The 19,989-nt window shown below is 28.9% G+C and overlaps 1 protein-coding gene across 4 annotated transcripts in view; it reads right to left on the reverse strand.

Moving 5' to 3' along the window:
- The window catches only part of LOC126852233 (myelin regulatory factor-like protein), a 64,878-nt gene that overhangs the window by 24,466 nt on the left and 20,423 nt on the right, over positions 1-19,989 (reverse strand). For 3 of the 4 annotated variants that reach the window (XM_050596806.1, XM_050596807.1, XM_050596804.1), the window contains exons 2-6: positions 9,601-9,694; positions 3,079-3,309; positions 1,604-1,716; positions 1,206-1,513; positions 867-1,130 (exon numbers count right to left, since the gene is read on the reverse strand). In XM_050596806.1, the coding sequence (XP_050452763.1) occupies positions 867-1,130; positions 1,206-1,513; positions 1,604-1,716; positions 3,079-3,309; positions 9,601-9,694 (1,010 nt within the window). The remainder of the gene's footprint in view (positions 1-866; positions 1,131-1,205; positions 1,514-1,603; positions 1,717-3,078; positions 3,310-9,600; positions 9,695-19,989) is intronic. The other variant, XM_050596808.1, reaches the window with a different exon arrangement.

Genomic DNA, 19,989 nt, shown 5'->3' on the forward strand with positions numbered 1-19,989 from the left:
TTAGGACCTGTATAGTTACTATATATATAGTTACTATATATATATATATATATATATATATATATATATATATATACAGGGTGCCCCAGATTAATGGGGACAAAACTCGTGTGCAGATAGGGCGGACCAAACTAAATCGAAAAGTTCTTTATCATTTTTTTGTACAACGCTTAATAAGAGAATTATTATTGAGTAAAGTCTGGCTAATCATTGCTGATCTTTAGCCGTGCGCACATCGGTGAGTCGCGGGCGCTTGGTAGTGATGCATCACTGTAATAGCTAAACGCTCTCGCACACTACGAGGCACGCGGCTCATCGATGTGCTCTTGGCTAAAGATCGGCGATGATTGGCCAAACTTTACTCCATAACTCTTTTATTAAGCGTTATAGAAAAAAATAGTAAAGGAACTTTTCTTTTCAGTTTCACTTGCTCTACTTGCACACGAGAGATGATACGGTTATTATGGGACACCATGTATACAGGGTGGGGCATTTATATTGAGAGACCTAAATATCTAAAAAATAAAGCAAGATAGAAAGAAATGCCAAAAGTTGTTCGGTTCTAAGAGGTGTTATAAAATGGTGTCATTAGTTTGACCTTGGCTGGAAGCGCTTTGAAGAAGTGTATATATGTGTATATATACAATATACATAATATATATATATATATATATATATATATATATATATATATATTGTATATTGTATAAATTAATAATAAGATATATAATAAAAGTAAAATATATAATATATATTGAAAAAATTTAGATTTTTTACAATACATTTTTGCTATTATATATTTCTTTCGAGAAAAATTAAATCCGCGATATACTTCGTTTTATTTTTAATAGACATCACTCTTTTACCTGAAAATGATTCTTTTTCTGACAAACAAATGCATCATCCGAATTGCTAAAATTGAATCCCTTATCCGCGTCCACTCTGTAATGTGGTATCGGTAACTCTTTGAGATTGTGATCGCAGAGTACATGCCAAGATGTCTGTTGAAAAGGATGAAATCGAATGCATTGGTAACTAGCGTCGATATAATTGTTGTCAGTGACCTCATCACTATCCAGTACTGCGCTACTGCTGCTGCAACTGTGTTCCACAGTACCCAGTTCAGGTTCCTGGAGAAGAAATAATGTTGCAAATAATAATCGAAACAAAAATCTATTATACAAATATCCGAAACGCGAAAGCACCTGTTTGACATGGATAAGGCCATCTTGGCTAAGCTTTCTCTTTTTCGGAGCCGATTGCAGAGATGGATACAACGTATTAATACCAGTCGGGCTGTGTTCGTGCGACAATGGTATTAAAGATGATCCTATCTGAGGCTGCGTCGGAAGACTCGATGTTCCTGATGTGAGATGAGATGTCAAAGCCGGCGTTAAAAGTAGAGGATCTGTTGTCGTTGAAGGCAACGCTCTCGGAGAAGATGGTAACAAATTAGGCGGATATGGATTGTTTTGATGATGTATGAGGATTTCTTGTAAAGCCGCTTTTTGGTCTGCAATTATGTATATATACATACAATTGCTGAATTATAATTTTATATCCTATTGTGAAATATTTTACGTAAGCGTATTTATAAACTCACGTGGCGAATGCACGTGTTGAGTGTCATTATGTCCCTGCGGTGAGTATGGTGGCTCGCTTCCGCTGTCCGGAGGACTTTCTGGTAATGCATGTCTGGAAAACGCAATGTTCTCTCTAAAAGTAAATTTTTATTAAGATATTAGAATGCTATAAAAATCGTTTTCTTATTAAACTCTATTTTAAAACTTAATTTCTGTTCTTCAAAAAAAAAAGATTAAAATCTTTCTTGAAAAAAGATGTGTCGAAAAATTAGTAATGATTACTTCTTGATCAATAAAAAAAAAACTTATTTTTAAATATTAATAATAATAAAAAATAAATATTAATAATAATAATTTGTTTTTAGGTTGAAACAGAAATACGCATTAAAGATATATGATACATTTTCTATAATAGAAATCTAGAAATATATTTTAAAAGTTCTCTCTATTTCAAAAGTTTATCTCTTTCTCCTTTTTTTTATTAATGCAAAGTGCGTTTATTTAATATAATCTTAAATATGTAAAAAAGATATAAATATAATATTTTTATATAATTAAAAAATTTTATTATTTAAAAATTGAAATCGAAACTGGTCTAATTCCTCATTTAATTTAAATTTGTCGTAAATAGAAATTAAAATTTCTATGTCAGACAAATACGAAAAAATAATATTTACGTCGATTTGTCGCAATTTTATTATCATAAATTATCGGGATTAAAACTATTTCTATTTATTCAACTTTATTTAATAAATACAACAAACCGTTTAACGTAATCCAATATAGTTCAATAAATTAGAACGGATAAAAAATATAAGATTCCCTGTTTTATTACGACTTTTATTTACAACTTGCACAAATTGGATTTATTGTGTTAAAATAGAACTTTCTAATATAGACTTTGAAAAGACTAATACATTTGTCCCATTTTTGATACCGAATTTGAAGATTTTCTTTCAATAAAAATTTGCCTCTTAATGTTTAAATCATTCTTAAACAGTATTCTGTATCAGGAAATTCGAAGAAGGAAGCCTGGAATTCTTTCTAGAGAAGTCTAGACTTCTTTTTTATGGATTTCTCACGAATCTTACTCTGCACATCAAATTCAAAAACTTTTGTAATCATTTGATTATTTGAAACATTATGGACATGGAGCATTTACAGCTCAAATCTGGCTTCTTCTGATTATCATTTGTTTGGGCTGCTGAAGGAGCATCTTGAAAGAAGACAATTTTCAGATGCTACAACGGTATAGAATAATTTAATCATCTGGAGCCGGATTTTTATCCAGAGAAAATCTTCAAATTCGTACCAAGAGAACAAGTGCAATCTTCTCTCGAAGAGACTATATTAAAAATTAGTCATTAGTTTATATTTTAACACAATAAATTCAATTTGTGCATAAATGGTAAATAAAAGTCGTAATGCAACAGGGAGCTTTATCTTTTGTATATGTGTGATCCACCCTAATAATTCTTATGCGAATTCAACTTACGGGTGAACATACGACTGCGGATCTTTGTAGCCGCCATTATTGTTAGGTACTGTCGTAGTACCAGAAATGCATGCTATTGAGACTGGATGTGTCATCTGAGGCGAAGGTAACCGCGGTGATGACTGCTGCTGCTGGGCGACGACCGGTTGCGACGTAGGTGCTTCGATCCGGCCATTGTGAGGCGCAGTTCCACCCCCATTTTCGTTATGCGCGAGGGTGTCCGCAAAGTATCTAATACAAAATTCAGATTTCTTATCTAATATGTCTTTTGATACATTTCTTATTCTGTTCCCTTGTTTGCAATTATCATTTACTATATTTAGATATTTATATTTATATACTGAAAATATAAGTACAAGCTGACTAATAGGATTGTGTCAAAAGTAAATGGTTATATTTCTTTTCTTCGATTTCGGCGACTATTTAATTGACTAGGTTCCGGTAGTAGAGGCCTGTCAATATCATTTGAGCCATTGTTCAAACTGATATGCGAGTATCAGAATGAGAGCACTAAGCATCGAAGAAAAAATCTTATCGATGCTTTTAAAGTAGAGACTATGCTGAAAAACTATGCTGAAACACATACCGTGGATTCCATAATAAATATGGATCTAAAAAAGTTTTAAGCAAAACTATATTCAAAAGATATGTTTTCTTCCTGAAAACTTCTCTTCGCGCTATAATCCAATTTAATCTAAACATTATAATAGTAATCTGAGATTTTATTCGGTTTTTGATATTTTTTCGCAGGATAATTTTAGTATGAGTGACACTTTGAATGATTGTAGATATCATTTACCCAAACCATCTTTTATCGTTACAATGGATGAAATAATTGATGAATTAATTCCAATAGCCATGTTAGACAACATATTTAAAATTGTTTTCGAAAACAATTGCAATTTTATGCCGATTTCGATGAAAAAACGGTTTGAAAATATATACTATTAGTTCATGCGTGCAAGTTAATTTTTATCGCTTTTTTAATAATATATTTTCAAATTATTAAAGTATTTGTATATTTGTTCCATACATAAGATAATAAAATTTGACAAGTAGTCTCTTCTATAAAATGGCGTTTCATTCATTTTGTTTGGTCTACGTGTTGCGCTGTAATAATAATTTACTTTTGACACAATCCTAATAATCACCCTGTATGTACAAGAGGTATCTCTACTCAAATTTTGTAAAAAAAATTTCTAAGAATTCCTTGATCTTCTAAATATTTTTATTCAAAATTCCAAAGAAATAGAATATTTTAAAGATTTTTTGAGATGCAACTTTCTAAAATAAGTTTTTTATTGTATCTATTTTCTAATGTTTTTCGCTTATACGGAGAAAAAACATAAAACCACTCAAGTACTAGATTTGTGCAATTGGATTGAAAAAAATTGAATAACTTTTGTAGATAAACATTTTCCACTTGCATTACATTTTTATTTTCTTATTATTAAAAATTACAATAAAGAATATGTATTGTATATTCAATATTTTGTTAAGATATTGGATATATAAACACAGACACACCAATATATATTTAAATATATTTTAAATATAATTTATACAATTTGATTTATCGGCGAATTGCCGACTGCTTATAATATAAAAGCAAAATAATCAAAAAAAGAATTTTTTAAACTATTCTCTAAGTCACAAAAAAATTCCGTGAAATTTTTCTGATTATTCTAGGTACAAAATTAATCCCTGAAAATTCCCTGTTTTTCCTTATTTTTCCAGAAAGTAGACACTCTAATATATCTTCTTTAGAGAGATGTACAATTTGCTAAAAACCGTGTATCGTACATTGCATACGTGTTATACCAATGACTTTTTATTGATCTTTCGAGAACTATGTACGCCGAGAGCGCAATTGAATTTGCAAAACACGAGATATCGTTATCGTCTGAATCATTCAGTATTCCGCAGAAAATGATGCTTTGACGATTCGCGTTTTGTCCCGCGAGTTGAGAAAACTCCCAGTTGTTTCACTACACGGTATGGGTACTATTATGCAATTTCCGTGTTGAAGACTCAGCCACAATTTACTTTTGTAATGAGAGAGAATTTTCCGCGAATTCTTAATTAGAAAATAATTGAAAATATTCGCTCGATAACAATCTCCATCAAATAAAAAGAATCATGTAAAATACCTATTTTTTTGCATAAGCCAGCCAGTAATTATATTGTCAGTTGGAAATTCTTGAGTCTTTAAGTATAAATTATAGCTAAGTATATTGTTTTCATTATTATTCTCTCTGTTGCAAATTTTTAATTTTTTTTTACTCGGATATCTCTGATATCGCATTATCAATTTCATTGTTTTCCGACTAATGCGACTATGTATAATTAAAAAAATAAGTGAACACATTTTTATAGACTCTTTTCTTTTCCAAACAACCATTTCACATAAAATCATTTGGCATTTGCGTTACGACTATGAATTTTCTCCTCTTATCTATCTAACTAATGTTTCTTTAAATAACATATCTGTTGCATGTTGATCACGATGCTTGCACGTGTACACATCAAAATATGCGTCTCATGCAGAATCGCAAAAATAAGATGTATATCATAAGAGTATATAAAAAGAGACAAATAGAAATATTAATAAAAAAAAAATTTTTAAGATATTTAAAGTTGTAAAAAATATAACTAGTAAATTTATCCGTATATGAAAAATCGAAATAATTATACAGATGTAAAAGTATCTAATATTTTGAAGCATAAAAATTGTAATTTTCATGAATGAATTAAATATGACATCGCTACAGTTCCTTTTATTGTAACTCGAATTTTACCGTTGCAAGAATCATAAAATTTTCTATTTCGAAATGCAAGATAAGTGCTGAAAATCGGATTACTACCGTAAAAGAAAAATAAATAAATAATAATAACAATATTAAAAATATTAACAATAAAAATACTAATAATATTAACAATATAATAAAAATAAAATAATTATAATATTAAAATAGTAATTAAATAGTATAATAATAATGCAAAAGAGGAATTTGTAAAATCTAAAATAAATTTAATAATATATAAAAAATCAGGATATAAATATTTTAATACCAAAAATAAATATTTTAACAGGTTATAAATATTTTTAAAATGTAAAATTGAGATAAATAAATAAATATTAATAGTTTAATATTTTAGAACACAGCAATATTGATATATAGGCATATATATTTTAAAATTTACTGTTACTGGGTAAATGAGATGACATCTCGTATTTAAATACCGCTTAGATAAATACATTTTTTTCCATTAATTCTTTGCTGTTGCGATGATTCTGGGAGCCTTTTAATGAAAGACGAGTGTTGGAAGTTGGATTACCACTGTGCATGCTGTGATTCCATCAATTCTGTTCTGTCTGCCTCTGTCATTATATCATTACACCTCTGCGGTCGTTATCTACATGAATGTCTGTATATGAGCCAAGTGTATACATGCACGTGCGATTGTGTTTGCGTATAAGGAATAGGTGGATGCGTTTCCTGGGTATGTGATTACGTCAGTATACGCAAGCAATACTGGAATAAGATGTTTTTGTGCCCCAAGCTATCAAAAGCTATGAAAAGTTGAGAATCTATTATATTTATTTGTGTTGTTTAATTTTTTTTATTTTTGTATAGATTCTTATAAATCCGTTGTGTAGCAAAATATGCAGATAATTATTAAGTTTTATACGTTATAGATTACAACCACCAATTAATGTTATGTAATCTTATTTATATACACGAATAATATTATTTTAACCAATTAATTCATTTTAATTTTTTTGTATTTTTTTACATAACTTTCATTAGATCTATTTACCTTTTGCTTATATATATTATAAATTCTTACGATTTCCTGGAATTTTTTAGATTTCTCGATAAAATCATGTATATTTCTGAAATATGTATTTAATTTCTACTGTATTATCGATGATATATACATAATGACAATTGCATTTTTAAGACTCTTTTATAGATTTTCTTGATCAATTATATCTAAAGATCACTTACAGTTTACAAATAATATGACGCATTTTCCTCTGACAATAAAAGAATAAAAAGAATTTATCTTCTTTTTTGATTGTGTGTTTTATATATGTATTATTTCAAAAATATAAAAAATATACATATCTCAGCAATTCCAGTTAAAATATAATTATTATCAAAACATAATAATCATTCCTGTGATAATCGCCATAATGACGAAACAGTCTGAATATATAGAGTCAAGATAGAGCAATTTAGGAATTTAGCGTGATACTTGATCATGTCATTCGCAGGAAACGCGTGCTCATGCTGTTGGACGATATTATCTAAATTTGTTAATTAGCATAACTTGAAAAGGGGCGCCTGGAAGTGGCATCGCACGCGGCTGTTTTCGCAGAAATTCTACGCCTCTTATTAGAATTTTTGGAATATTTTGTAACTATATTTATAATTCCAATTTTTAGATTTATTTCTTCAGATTATATATGTACGCACATATACATATTATATATATATATATATATATATATATATATATATATATTTATGTAGTGTATATTAATAAATTAAATCGTTTTCAGATTTTATATATACTGAAAAAACATTTTAATACAAAAAAATTTTATTCTATAAAAAAAAAATTTTATTCGATGTGTTCTAATAACTTTTTTATTGATATTAAAAATAAAATTTTTTACTTAAATTATTTATTTAAATATATTTAAAAATTTTGATTATGAAACAAAGATAAACTCTGAAGAAAGAAATATATTTTTTGTATTTAAAGCAATATTCGAATTATTGTATAATTATTTTTTAAATAGGAAAGAAAATATGAAGAAAAAATAAAAAAATATATATTATTAAAAATAGCTAAATAATTTCGAAAAAAAGGATTATTCTAATGCAAATTTTTTTTTTAATTAAAGAAATAGTAACATAATATATTAATATTATATATTATATTTTGCTGCTTAAATAGGCAGTAAAAAAATAATCTTTGATTTTTGTAAACAATCACTTTAATATTCTGAATCCCCTGTTGGAATTGCATTGAAAATTAAACTTTTAGAACAGATATACTCTACTTATAATCTTACAATTAGGCACTTTACAAACGTGTTATATCCATTTGTAGCGAAATATTGAAAAACGAAAAAGAGAAAAGTACATTGTATAGCGGTAACTGAATGAACTATAACTTAATAAAAAATAATCAAATTTAGTAATTTTCATGTATAAAATTTTTTTCAATTTTAAAATAATTTTATTTAAGTATAGTATAATATACATATAATATAATATAAACTTATTTAATAATTCTTCTTTCATTAAGTATCGTAGAAAAAAATGGTTTAGTATTTTTCAACTTATTTTTCATCACGGAATATTGCTATACTATACTTAATGGTACATTAATTAATACATCTGCATATAGGGTGTCTGCTAAGTAAGTAACCAACCGAAAGGTGATGTTTGGGTAAAAAGAAAAGTCCTATATCATTTTTTTTCTATAACATTTAATAAAAGACTTATTATTGAATAAATTCTGGCCAATTAACGCTGACTCCATCCCTTCCCCTTTAGCCGGATGTACGTCAGTGAGCCACGCGTTTAGTGGTAGTTACTACTAGGCGCGCGGCTCACTAGACGTGCGTCCGACTAAAGATCGGTGATGATTGGCCAAACTTTACTGAATAATAACTCCTTTATTACAATTATAGAAAAAAATGATAAAGGATTTTTCTGTTCAGTTTACTGCGTTTTCTTCTCACGAGCGTTAGCAGAATCTTTACCAGACATCCTGATATATTATTTTAGATGTATAAAATATATATCGAAATGTATTTTTAAATAATAAAAAACATTAAATTTCTCACCTATAAGAATCAATTAATTCTATTTAATACACAGAGTCGCTCTATAAAAGTGTCAAACATATAAATAAAATAATGTACTTAGAGAATGCAATATAGATATTTATTTAAAGTTTAATATTTTTTCTTATATAAAATATAGTTCATAATAATGATAATAAACAAATAATAAACGAATAATAAACGATAATAAAAAAATTACTCTCACCAAAAGATTTAAGAAAACATATTTATTTCGTTAAAATAATTTATATCTCACAGTATATAAAAATAAAATATGAATGAGAGAAATAGTATTACTTATGGTTCGAGGAAATTAGTTAATACAATTTTTCGATAAATAGATTTATTGATAGAAATAGATATAAATTAGTGTCTTAAAGTATTCCCTGAAAAACAACAATTCAAATTTGCGATTATATTACGTTAGCAACACAGTATTCACATGTAACACGCCGTTGTAGGCGTTAACCATGGCTTCCAAATGTAATTAAATTCCATCGCCAGATTGAATACTTTATTACTCGAGATCAGATTTATCATCTGATCGGTTTTTTTTTTTAACCGACCCAAGATGCAACAAGTAACAAAATAAAAATAAATAATAATAATCATAATACCTACAGACTTCAAAGATTAATGTTCTTTAGACTCACGTTGCAGGTTGTTCACTGTCACTGTTGATAAAGTCCTCCAACTGCGAAAAATCCAAAGCTTCGTTGTCTATACCCCCGACGAAATCACCACGACCTGAAAGAAAACGAAAAATTCTATATTAAAATAAAAATAAATCGTCTATGATCAATCGATAGTTTTATCCATTTCGATAATATCGAAATGGATAAAACTGCATAAAAGTTACATCTTATCGATTTTATTGTTACTTAAATATGTTGTAAAAAAGGTTCTTCTGAATAATTCTCCGCAAGAAAGAAGAAGAGGTTAGTATTGGTTTAGAAGATATAATAAATTAAAGTTTCACAATTTTAATGCTTTTTTTTTAATATTATAAAATAAAGAATAGTAAAGTTTGGGTATGTCGTATTTCGTAGACGTGAAAAAAGTTTTATTTACATTTACGAGATAAATAGGTATATGCTCATGATAAATTAAAAAGATAAGTTAAATGTATCTCATTATTTTTCTCATTTCTTCTTATTTCCATGAAAATATATCTAAAATAAAAAATACTTATTAAATGCATGCGAGTGAACTCTGCTGTTTTTTTGCATCTTCATCCATAAGAATTCTAACCTAACTCAACTCAACTTTATTTTAAAAACTGAAAATAGGTTTGGTTTAGGGTAGAATTTTTTTGGAGCGGAATCTTTCCCCGCCCACGCGTACATGTCAAAAACAGTCTTTTTCAATAAAAAAATAACAGATTATTACAGCACACACACATTAATGTCAAACTTTAATTTGTGATATTTTCTAAACCAATGCCGTCCCTTATTTTTTCTTATAGAGAATTATTTAGAAGGGGTGTAGTTCTAAAAAGTACTCATCCCCGATTTTTTTGAAATTCTGTATTCTTACGTATTTTGATGCGCTGATTACGAACATTATAGTGAAAATTGGAGATTATTTGATTTTCATGGTGAAAAACTCATAAAAATTATAGTTTTTTACGGTTATCTCAGTAAATACGGAAAATCATGATAAATGTTTTAAATAAAAGTTTTAGATCTCACAGAGATCAACATTTTAGGCTTTATACATTTTTATCCCGAGGGGTGGAGTGCAAGGGCGGACTTCAGTCTTTCTCCCATACCCACCCTGCCGGTAGGCAAGGTGGATCTTACTTTATAATGTAGCATGTACTTTATAACTTACCGGAGCGGTGAGTGTGGTAGGGAGGCCGAAGGCCCCCCCCCCCTTGTACCACCTCCGTGTATGTATGTGTGTGTGTGTGCGCGCGTGCTTCCTGTCCATACATGTACTTTAGTATATTTCAAACTTTTTTTCTTAATAACTTTTTAATGAGCAACAAGCGAAGATTAAATTTAAAGAAAAAGTTATTCAGAATAATGTCTTTGACAACATATATCAAAGTCATTGAAATCGGTGAGGTCGGCGGTAATATGCATATTTAGGATTTTTGTGTTAACGCTGTCTTTATACTCCATTTCCTCGAAAACTATTATTCGTACGGTAAAAATATATAGAACCTAAAATGTTTATCTCTGTGAGATCTAAAACTTTTGTTTACAACATTTATCATGATTTTCCATATTTACTGAGATAAGCGTAAAAAATTATAATTATTATGTGTTTTTCAAGGTTTTCACCATAAAAATCAAAAAGTCGTCAATTTTCACTATCAATATTCGTAATCAGCGCATTAAAATAGTAAGAATACTGAGTTTCAAAAAAATCGGGGGTGAGTACTTTTCAAATCTTTATACCTTAGAAGAACATCCCTTATAACATATTTAAATAGTATGGATAAAATCGGTGAAGTGTAATCTTTTATGCAGTTTTACCATATAAATATGTAATATATGATTTACTTTACAACATATTTAAGTGGTGATAAAATCAGTGAGATGTAATTATGCCGTTTTATTATATAAATATGTAATATATAATTTTTTTACATTTATAATAGAGTATCTACTCAAATCTTGCAAAAAAATTCCTTGAAACTTTGCTGATCTTCTAAGTATTTTTGTTCAAAATTCAAGATAAAGAAAATATTTTAAAGATTTTTTGAATTTATAAAATAAGTTTTTTTTTGTTCTATGCGTTTTCTAATGTTTTTCACTTATGAAAAAACAACACAAAGTCTTAAAAATGGTTTGGCTGAGCAATAGCAAAAAGTTGTTAAAATAAAAAAAAATATTTTATATTGTTTAGAAAATCAAATAAATAGATCCAGATTAAAAAGAATTAAAGTCTCACAAAATAATTTAATTTTTAACATCTTTATAAAAGAAAATAGTTGTAATTAATATTTTTCTTAATTTATGACATACAATTTGGTGTATATGTCTCCTGAAATCAAATGCAAAAAACAAAAAAAGGAAAGGAAAAAAATAAATAATATATACAAAAAAATTTTGAGTTATAATTATTTTGCTATAATTTAATAAATAATTTTTAAACGACTAAGTAGATCTATATCAAACTCGCAAATGTTTATTACAGTTTTGTAGATACATGTAGAACATTTTTATTTCATTGGCGATGTTTTTTCCTTGTCAAATTTGTTGATAAGTGCTACAATACGCGATTTTCCAAAAGAATTAATACAAATTTTAAACTTAAACAATTTCTAAATTAAAAAATTGTGCTTAAGTTTTGCACCGATACTTAGAAGAAATAGTAGAATAATCTACGAAATTTTCATGCTTTTGTCAAAATTTGACATATAACACATAGATCCTTAAGTTTTAAGTGTTAGATGCGAAAATATTGTAAAAAAACTAAATAGTTTTTGTTAGATAAATATTTTGTACTTGCATAAGCTTTTTATTTTGTAGCACGAAAAATTATAATAAAGAATATATATTTCATATCCAATATTTTGTTACTTACAAGACTTGAATATATAAACAAAGATATATATATATATATTTATAATATATTTTAAACGCATAAATCACTTGACTTGCCGATTGTTTACAATATAAAAGCAAAATTATTAAAAAGAGAATTTTTTTTAAATTCTCTAAAATTCAATAAAATTCCATCAAAATTCCTGATTTTTCCAGGTAAATACAAAAGAAATCCTTGAGAATTCTGGATTTTTCCTGTTTTTTCAAGGAGTAGATAGATATCCTATATAATTATATATAGATATTTTTATGAATAAAATTGTTATCGTATGTTTCGCACAGGTGTCTGTCGTTGTCAGTTATTGCATCATAATATGCAAGAGCCCGAGAAAAGCATCTATCGTATGAGAAAGAGATTTTAGATAAAACATTGCATGTTATTATTGCCGACAGTTTTTTGCAAGGGAGAAAGTCAATTTATTAAATAGATACAAATGAATTTTACGGATGATTGCAATTCAAAGATGACGCAGTTGAGTGAATACAGCATCAATGAATGAGAAAAAAACAGTCGCACAAATAACAGCTAAATTTCTTGTAGCAATTCCGTATTTCCGTCGAGATACATTAATTTTTAAATATGGTGAAGAGAAAAATCGATAAAGAAAAAAATTGCTTATTATATATAATTATTACAACTATTTACAATTTTGTTAAGTGGTAAAAATAGCGCAACATTAAACGAGAAGAAATTTCAAAATCGTCAAAACAGTTATTAACCTTCTTTATTTGCGTTAAGATTTCTGATCATGTTTTAAAATGTAAGAACGACAACATATATTTTGTATATGTTTAAGCCCCTAAGACTACAAGCTAAGCGTTGTAATATGTTACTTCCGGTCAAATATTCATAGACGTTCGAGCGTTGGGAGTCGAGAATATAAGGACACTTAACAAGTGAATAACGAGATATAACGCATATATTGTGTCTGTCCCGTCGAATGTTGTTCCGGTTGAGTAATATTATTTAACATAACATATACATTGGTAAAAAATTCTTGAAAAATTATTCTTATCCTAAGAAATTAGACTTTATTAGAGTTGTATGAAGAATATAATAATGATAGTGATAGTAGTTAGTATTGATAACAGTTTATTCTATTTTGAGAAAAGCTACTCTAAGAATATAAAAATAATAGTATACATATGTAAAGTTATATATAAAGCAAAAAAATTTTATATTATTAGAGAAACTTTTCTCAAAATAGAATAAACTGCTATCACTATTAATTGCTATGTATGGTTTCAGGGGGGCCATAAGATGATACCATTGGTTTGACCTTGAAGAGTTATTTGAAGGTCGCATAAAGGTCACATTTAACCCTCTTGTCAATACACGGATTTCCCCCTTTCGTTTAATATACCCGTAACTATCGATTTTGCATGGGGTACCCGGGGTACTCACTATGCAAAATCGATAGTTACGGCAATGTAAGGTTACCTGCGCCCTTCTCTCCGGGTATCTGAAAGCTGTAAATTGATAAATAAATAGAGATTTTTCCCTTTAACGTTTCCCTCTCGGAAAAAATTCCCTTAAGTTTTTTTTACCTGTCGATAACGAACGAATTCTATAGCATGGTTTCATTCTCGATTGAGATCTCGACGAATGCGAAGTTTAGTAGTCAATATGCATTTTTTTAAACTTTTGTTATTTTTCATCAATTATTATCAATTATTATCAATTATTATAAATTATTTATCAGTGATTATGAAAATAGTAGTTAAAAAAATGAAGATGATGATAATAACAATACTCCGTCAACATCGGCCGGGCAAAGATTTGATATTGATTCAACAGGGTGAAAAATTGTCGTAGGCTCGTGCCATATTTATAGTAAAGGCACGTTCAAAAAGCATCGGAAAACACAAAAAGCAAAACGTAAAAAGTCCGTAACGAACACACGGTAACAATAACGCACTGTATTGAATGAATTGAATAAAAACTTGAAATTGTTTGATTCTTAAGATGTTTATGCATTTAATTATTGTTCATTATTAAAATTTCTATTATTTTTTATACTTGCGAAGTGCTTCAATTACGCGATAACAAAAGCAAAAGAAAAATTCGTGTGGAATGCTCGTGTACAAACCCGAGGTACCCGAGTACTGAGCAAGCGTATTGTCAACTTTGACTCCCGATAACAAAAATAATTAAAAAAAAAATTTTTAGCTCAAAGCGTAAATCGATGTAAAATGATCCAAATAACGAGGGTCTGGAGCTAAAGTGTGAGTTAAAGCAAGAAAATGGATATGTTTATGAGCATTTGTTGCACAAGAATGTTTCTGACATCTCGTGAGAGGCAAGGAGACTCAAGTTAATCAAGCACCCCAAAGGGAATAGAATTCTACTATGTCCACGTCGTTGTTCCTGGATAGCGCTAAAAGTAGAATGATTTGAATTTTTTTAAACATGCATAACTATAGATATATGGGTAAAAAGTTGATTTGATCTTGGAATGATCTCTAAGGATCAACTTGACCCCATAACATGACAACATACAAAATATTTTGTATTTTATGTAAAAATATTGCAACTTTGAAGTTTTATAATTCGTAAAGTATTTAAAAAAACACTATCATAGTGTTTTGGAAAGCTCTCGAGATAAGCTATAAGAATATGCAATAAAAAGTAGGCAGTTCTATTTAAAAAGTTGAAAGTGACCTTCACGTGACCTTCAAGCAACTATTCAAGGTCAAATTAATGACACCATCTTATGTCCCCCTCGAAACTATAAAACTTTTGTCTGAAACATTTTTGTCGAAAATACTTCGTTGAAGAATTATCGAGGTGCGTTTGTTAAACTGGGACACTCTGTATGTGAATATATACATATACATATATATATATACATATATATATATATGTATATATATATACAGTATGCATATATATGTATATATACACAGGATGTACAACACATATATGTATATACAATAATACAGGGTGTCCCATAATTCGCGGATCATGTCTCGTGTGCATATAAACCATGTCAAACTGGATAGGAAAGTCCTCTAGTATTTTACGATTTTTATGACAATTAATAAGAAATTAATTAAAAAAGATAAGCCAATCCGCACAAGTGCGCGAGAAGAGATGTCCTACTGTAATATGATATTAGGCGCGCGGCGAAGCGGTGAGAGGGATGCTTTACGAAGATTCCGTCCAATGAGAGAATGACCACGAATTTGACGAAAACTCGTCTGTTTCGCGCAGGTTTCTCAAGGAGGGAAGCATATTTACAAATACAATATCGAGTAGCGTGCCACGCTCTCCCCACTTTGCCCGCCTATGCGCAGACTGTAATCATTCTCTCGTTGGATGGAGTATACGCACAGATGCTATTTTTGAGACGCGCCACATGGCAAATCGTAGTGGAAGGGATACATACATAAGGATACATGTGATGCGCAGAATAGTCTGTATCACATGTACACAGTTATACTTGTGTATGTATTCCTTCCACTACGATTTGCCATGTGCGTCTCAAAATTGGCATCTGTGAGTATATGTACGAGCGTGTAGAATACTTCCCTCACCGCTTCTAGCGGGCCTAGTATCGCGTTACAGTAGGACGTCTCTTCTCGTCGCTTGTACAAGGCGCGGATTGGCCCATCTTTTTTAATTAATTTCTCATTAATTGTCACAAAACGATAGAGAACTTTCCTATCCAGTTTAACATGTTTTATAGGCACACGAGAGGTGATCCGCGAATTATGGGACACCCTGTATTATATGCCCTGAGATGTTATGTAATGTGATGTACTAGTATATGATATATACAATGCATACATACATGCATATGTACATACATACATATCATACATACATACTATACTATTACATGCCATACACACATACATGCATACATACATACATACATACATACATACATACATGCATACATGCATACATGCATGCATACACATACATGCATACATGCATACATACATGCATACACATGCATGCATGACATGCATGCATACATGCATACATAAGTACATGCACACATGCATACATACATACGTACATGCATGCATACATACATGCATACATACATGCATACATACACTACGTACATGCACACATACATACATACATACATACATACAAACATACATACATACATACATACATACATACATACATACATACATACATACATACATACATACATACATACATACATACATACATACATACATACATACATACATACATACATACATACATACATACATACATACATACATACATACATACATACATATGTGCGCGCGCGCGCGCGCGTGTGTGTGTGTGTACAGGATGTCCCGTAACATGATGTAATACTAAAACTGTGTATTCTTAGTGTCATTCTATCAATCAAAAAGTCTTAATACACATATGTCTTAAAGTCGATTTTTAAAATTATAATGCAAAAACAAAATCACATAAAAGAATAATATTATTTATTGAAGATAACGATAATATTAAACAATAATTAACTTATAAATTGTTCAAAATTATCTTCGTTTAAGTCCACACACTGTTTAAGTTATTGTTATACTCTTTGAGTTATTGATGTTATGGAACGCAAAAGAAGTCCCGCATTGTTAGGTATATCGTTACAAACGTCTGTTATTTTGTCTAATAACTGCTGCTGATTGACTGACTTATCTGCATAGATTAGAGATTTCATGCGCCCCCACATAAAATAATTTATGGAGATTAGGTTTAAAGATCTTGTAGACCAATTTATTTAATTACTTTTTTAATTTATTTATTTATTTAATTACTTTTTACTTTTAATTATTCTTTTTCGCTACAAAAATGAAATATAAAGAGTATAAAATAATATATAAAAAGAGAAAAGATGGAAACCACAATAAATATGCACAACATAATAATTATTTGACATATATTTCTGTCATCCAATATATTTAACAAATGCTCCAAAAGTTAAAAATATAAATTTAAAATTCTGAGTCATTCAATAATCCTACAATCATTCAATAATTCTACATGATAAATTGATTCGATTAGATAAATATAAATACAATAGAAGATAAATACAAATCAATAGATAAAAAGTAAATCATGTAAAAATAATTGTATTAATTAATATTAGAAATTATTATATAAGTGGTAACATTATATAAAAAACTAATAAAAATAAAATGTTTTTAAAAGAGCTTCTAATTCGAGAAACGCTTTGGATTTTAAATTCAATAATTTTTTTTTAAGTAATTTTTAAACGTTTTTTGCTATTGCCAGTAATAAAAATCGTTGTTTTTTATTTAAATTAGCAAGCACTGTTCAAGATGTGCATGACGCTTAACATCTATGAAAAGAATTTGAGGGGTGAGTTTTAATGGTGGATAAGTCGTTGCCAGCCAGGCCTTTATCGAGGTATCGACCAAACATCGCCCCCGTGATGGGTGGTTGTTTAAATGTGAATATCACATTATACCAGATATGCACCATATAAATTATCGAGTCAATATCAATATATGAAAATTAGAATAGTCGATATTATTCTGCGTTTTGTAGGAAGGAAATTATCTAATATGAATATACGTAATTTTTAATATATATATAAATCAAACGACATTTGCACACTCCATACACTTTTTTGGAATAATTTTATACGAAAAAATAAAAAAATATTACTGCAGAAAGTTACAATACACACATTTATTCGTACACTGAATTTTAAAATATATATTTGTAGAGATTGAATTAGACTGAAATTGAGTCGAAAAGCACTTTTGATGCAGCAATAACTTTTTCTTTTGACAGAATGATCAAAATATGAAATGTGCAAAAAGATAAAACACTTATTTTACTCGCAATAAGTTTGAATTATTTACAATATTCGCAAACACAGAGAAATGTAAATTTCAGTAATAATGACTACAATTATATGTATACATATTCTTTTGTGCTATATATATATATATATATATATATATATATATATATATATATATATATATTAGAAAGGGCGTCTACTCAAATTAAAAAATATTTTTAATATTTTTTCAGATATTTTTTATTTGAAATCCTAAATAAGAAGAATATTTTGAATATCTTTTGGTGTAATTTTCTAAAATAAATTTTTTATTGTATCTGTTTTCTAATGTTTTTGAGTCATACAAAAAAAAATACAAAACTCAATCTTAAGTTTCAAGTGTTAAATTTGCAAATATTTAAAAACCTGAATAGCTTTCGTAAGATAAACATTTTTTCACATTATTTAATGGATTTTAGTTCCAGCGGTGGATGATTTGTCGAATGAGGCACCGCGGACTACAAGTCGCAACTGAATTGCGTCTTGTAGTTCGCGGTGCATCGTTCGACAAATCATCCACCGCCGGAACTAAATCCATTATATACTGTACACGAGATAATGTGCACCGCCGACCAACACACAACATATGCTAAAGATTCGGTCTAAATCCAAGACCGAAACATTCAATCAATAAATATATCAAACAAAATTAAATTTGCGCATTGATTTCCGCGTCAAGCTCTCAATTAACCCGTTTATCCCAATAATATTTTTTTTTAATTCCCTAAAGTTCAATAAAATTTCATGAGAGTTCCCTGACTTTTTCAGGTACAAAACAAATTGAGAATTCTAAATTTTCCCTATTGTTCCAAGGATTAGATAACCTGTATGCTAATGTCAATGTTCACTCAAGTGATGTATCCCATTATTATAAAGAAATAGTAATGAAATAATTGTGCCTATTTCCGAATAAATGCAAGAATACCCGTGTGTATAAGCTTTTGATCTATGTAACGACCACTTTCTCCGGCGATGCAAATAGAAATGCACGATACATACATATATATAAATAGCGACACGTCTATGAAAATTGACTGGCTTTCATTTTTCGCGATGGAATATATGCGACGCGTTCGCATATTCCAGTCGTAATCCACATGGTAATGAAACATAATATTAACGCAATGTACGTATATCTTTACACGTATATTGTCATGATTGTATCATGAACGGAAGAAGTTAATCGAAACTCAGTTGTCGATTTCACCCCTGTTAATTAGAGTTGATGCAGCTGCCGTGTCGCGAATACGAATCCGACCTCGAGTCCCACCTGAACCCTAAACGATTGGTAGGGTGCATAGCATTTTTCTCTTTTTCGGCTATTAGAGGCTTTTGAGGGGAAGCTCTTGAACAAGTTGTGGACAGGTGTTAAACCGCTATTTACGTGATCATAGACGTATCGACATATAACTTCGACACGATAACAATCATCATATAAAATTATATATTATACATGTAATATATAATTTTATATAATTTTTATATAATATATAATTTATATAATATATATAAAATTATATGTTATATGTATAATAACAATCATCATGTGAAATTATGCATTATATGTATGTATGTTGTAAACAATATGTTCGTTTAAATAACATGAAATATTGACATAAGCGAAGTGCGTTTTTTTCAACTCAGATAGTTGGCA

The sequence above is a fragment of the Cataglyphis hispanica genome, chromosome 10 (assembly GCF_021464435.1).
Source record: "Cataglyphis hispanica isolate Lineage 1 chromosome 10, ULB_Chis1_1.0, whole genome shotgun sequence".
Classification (NCBI taxonomy): domain Eukaryota; kingdom Metazoa; phylum Arthropoda; class Insecta; order Hymenoptera; family Formicidae; genus Cataglyphis; species Cataglyphis hispanica.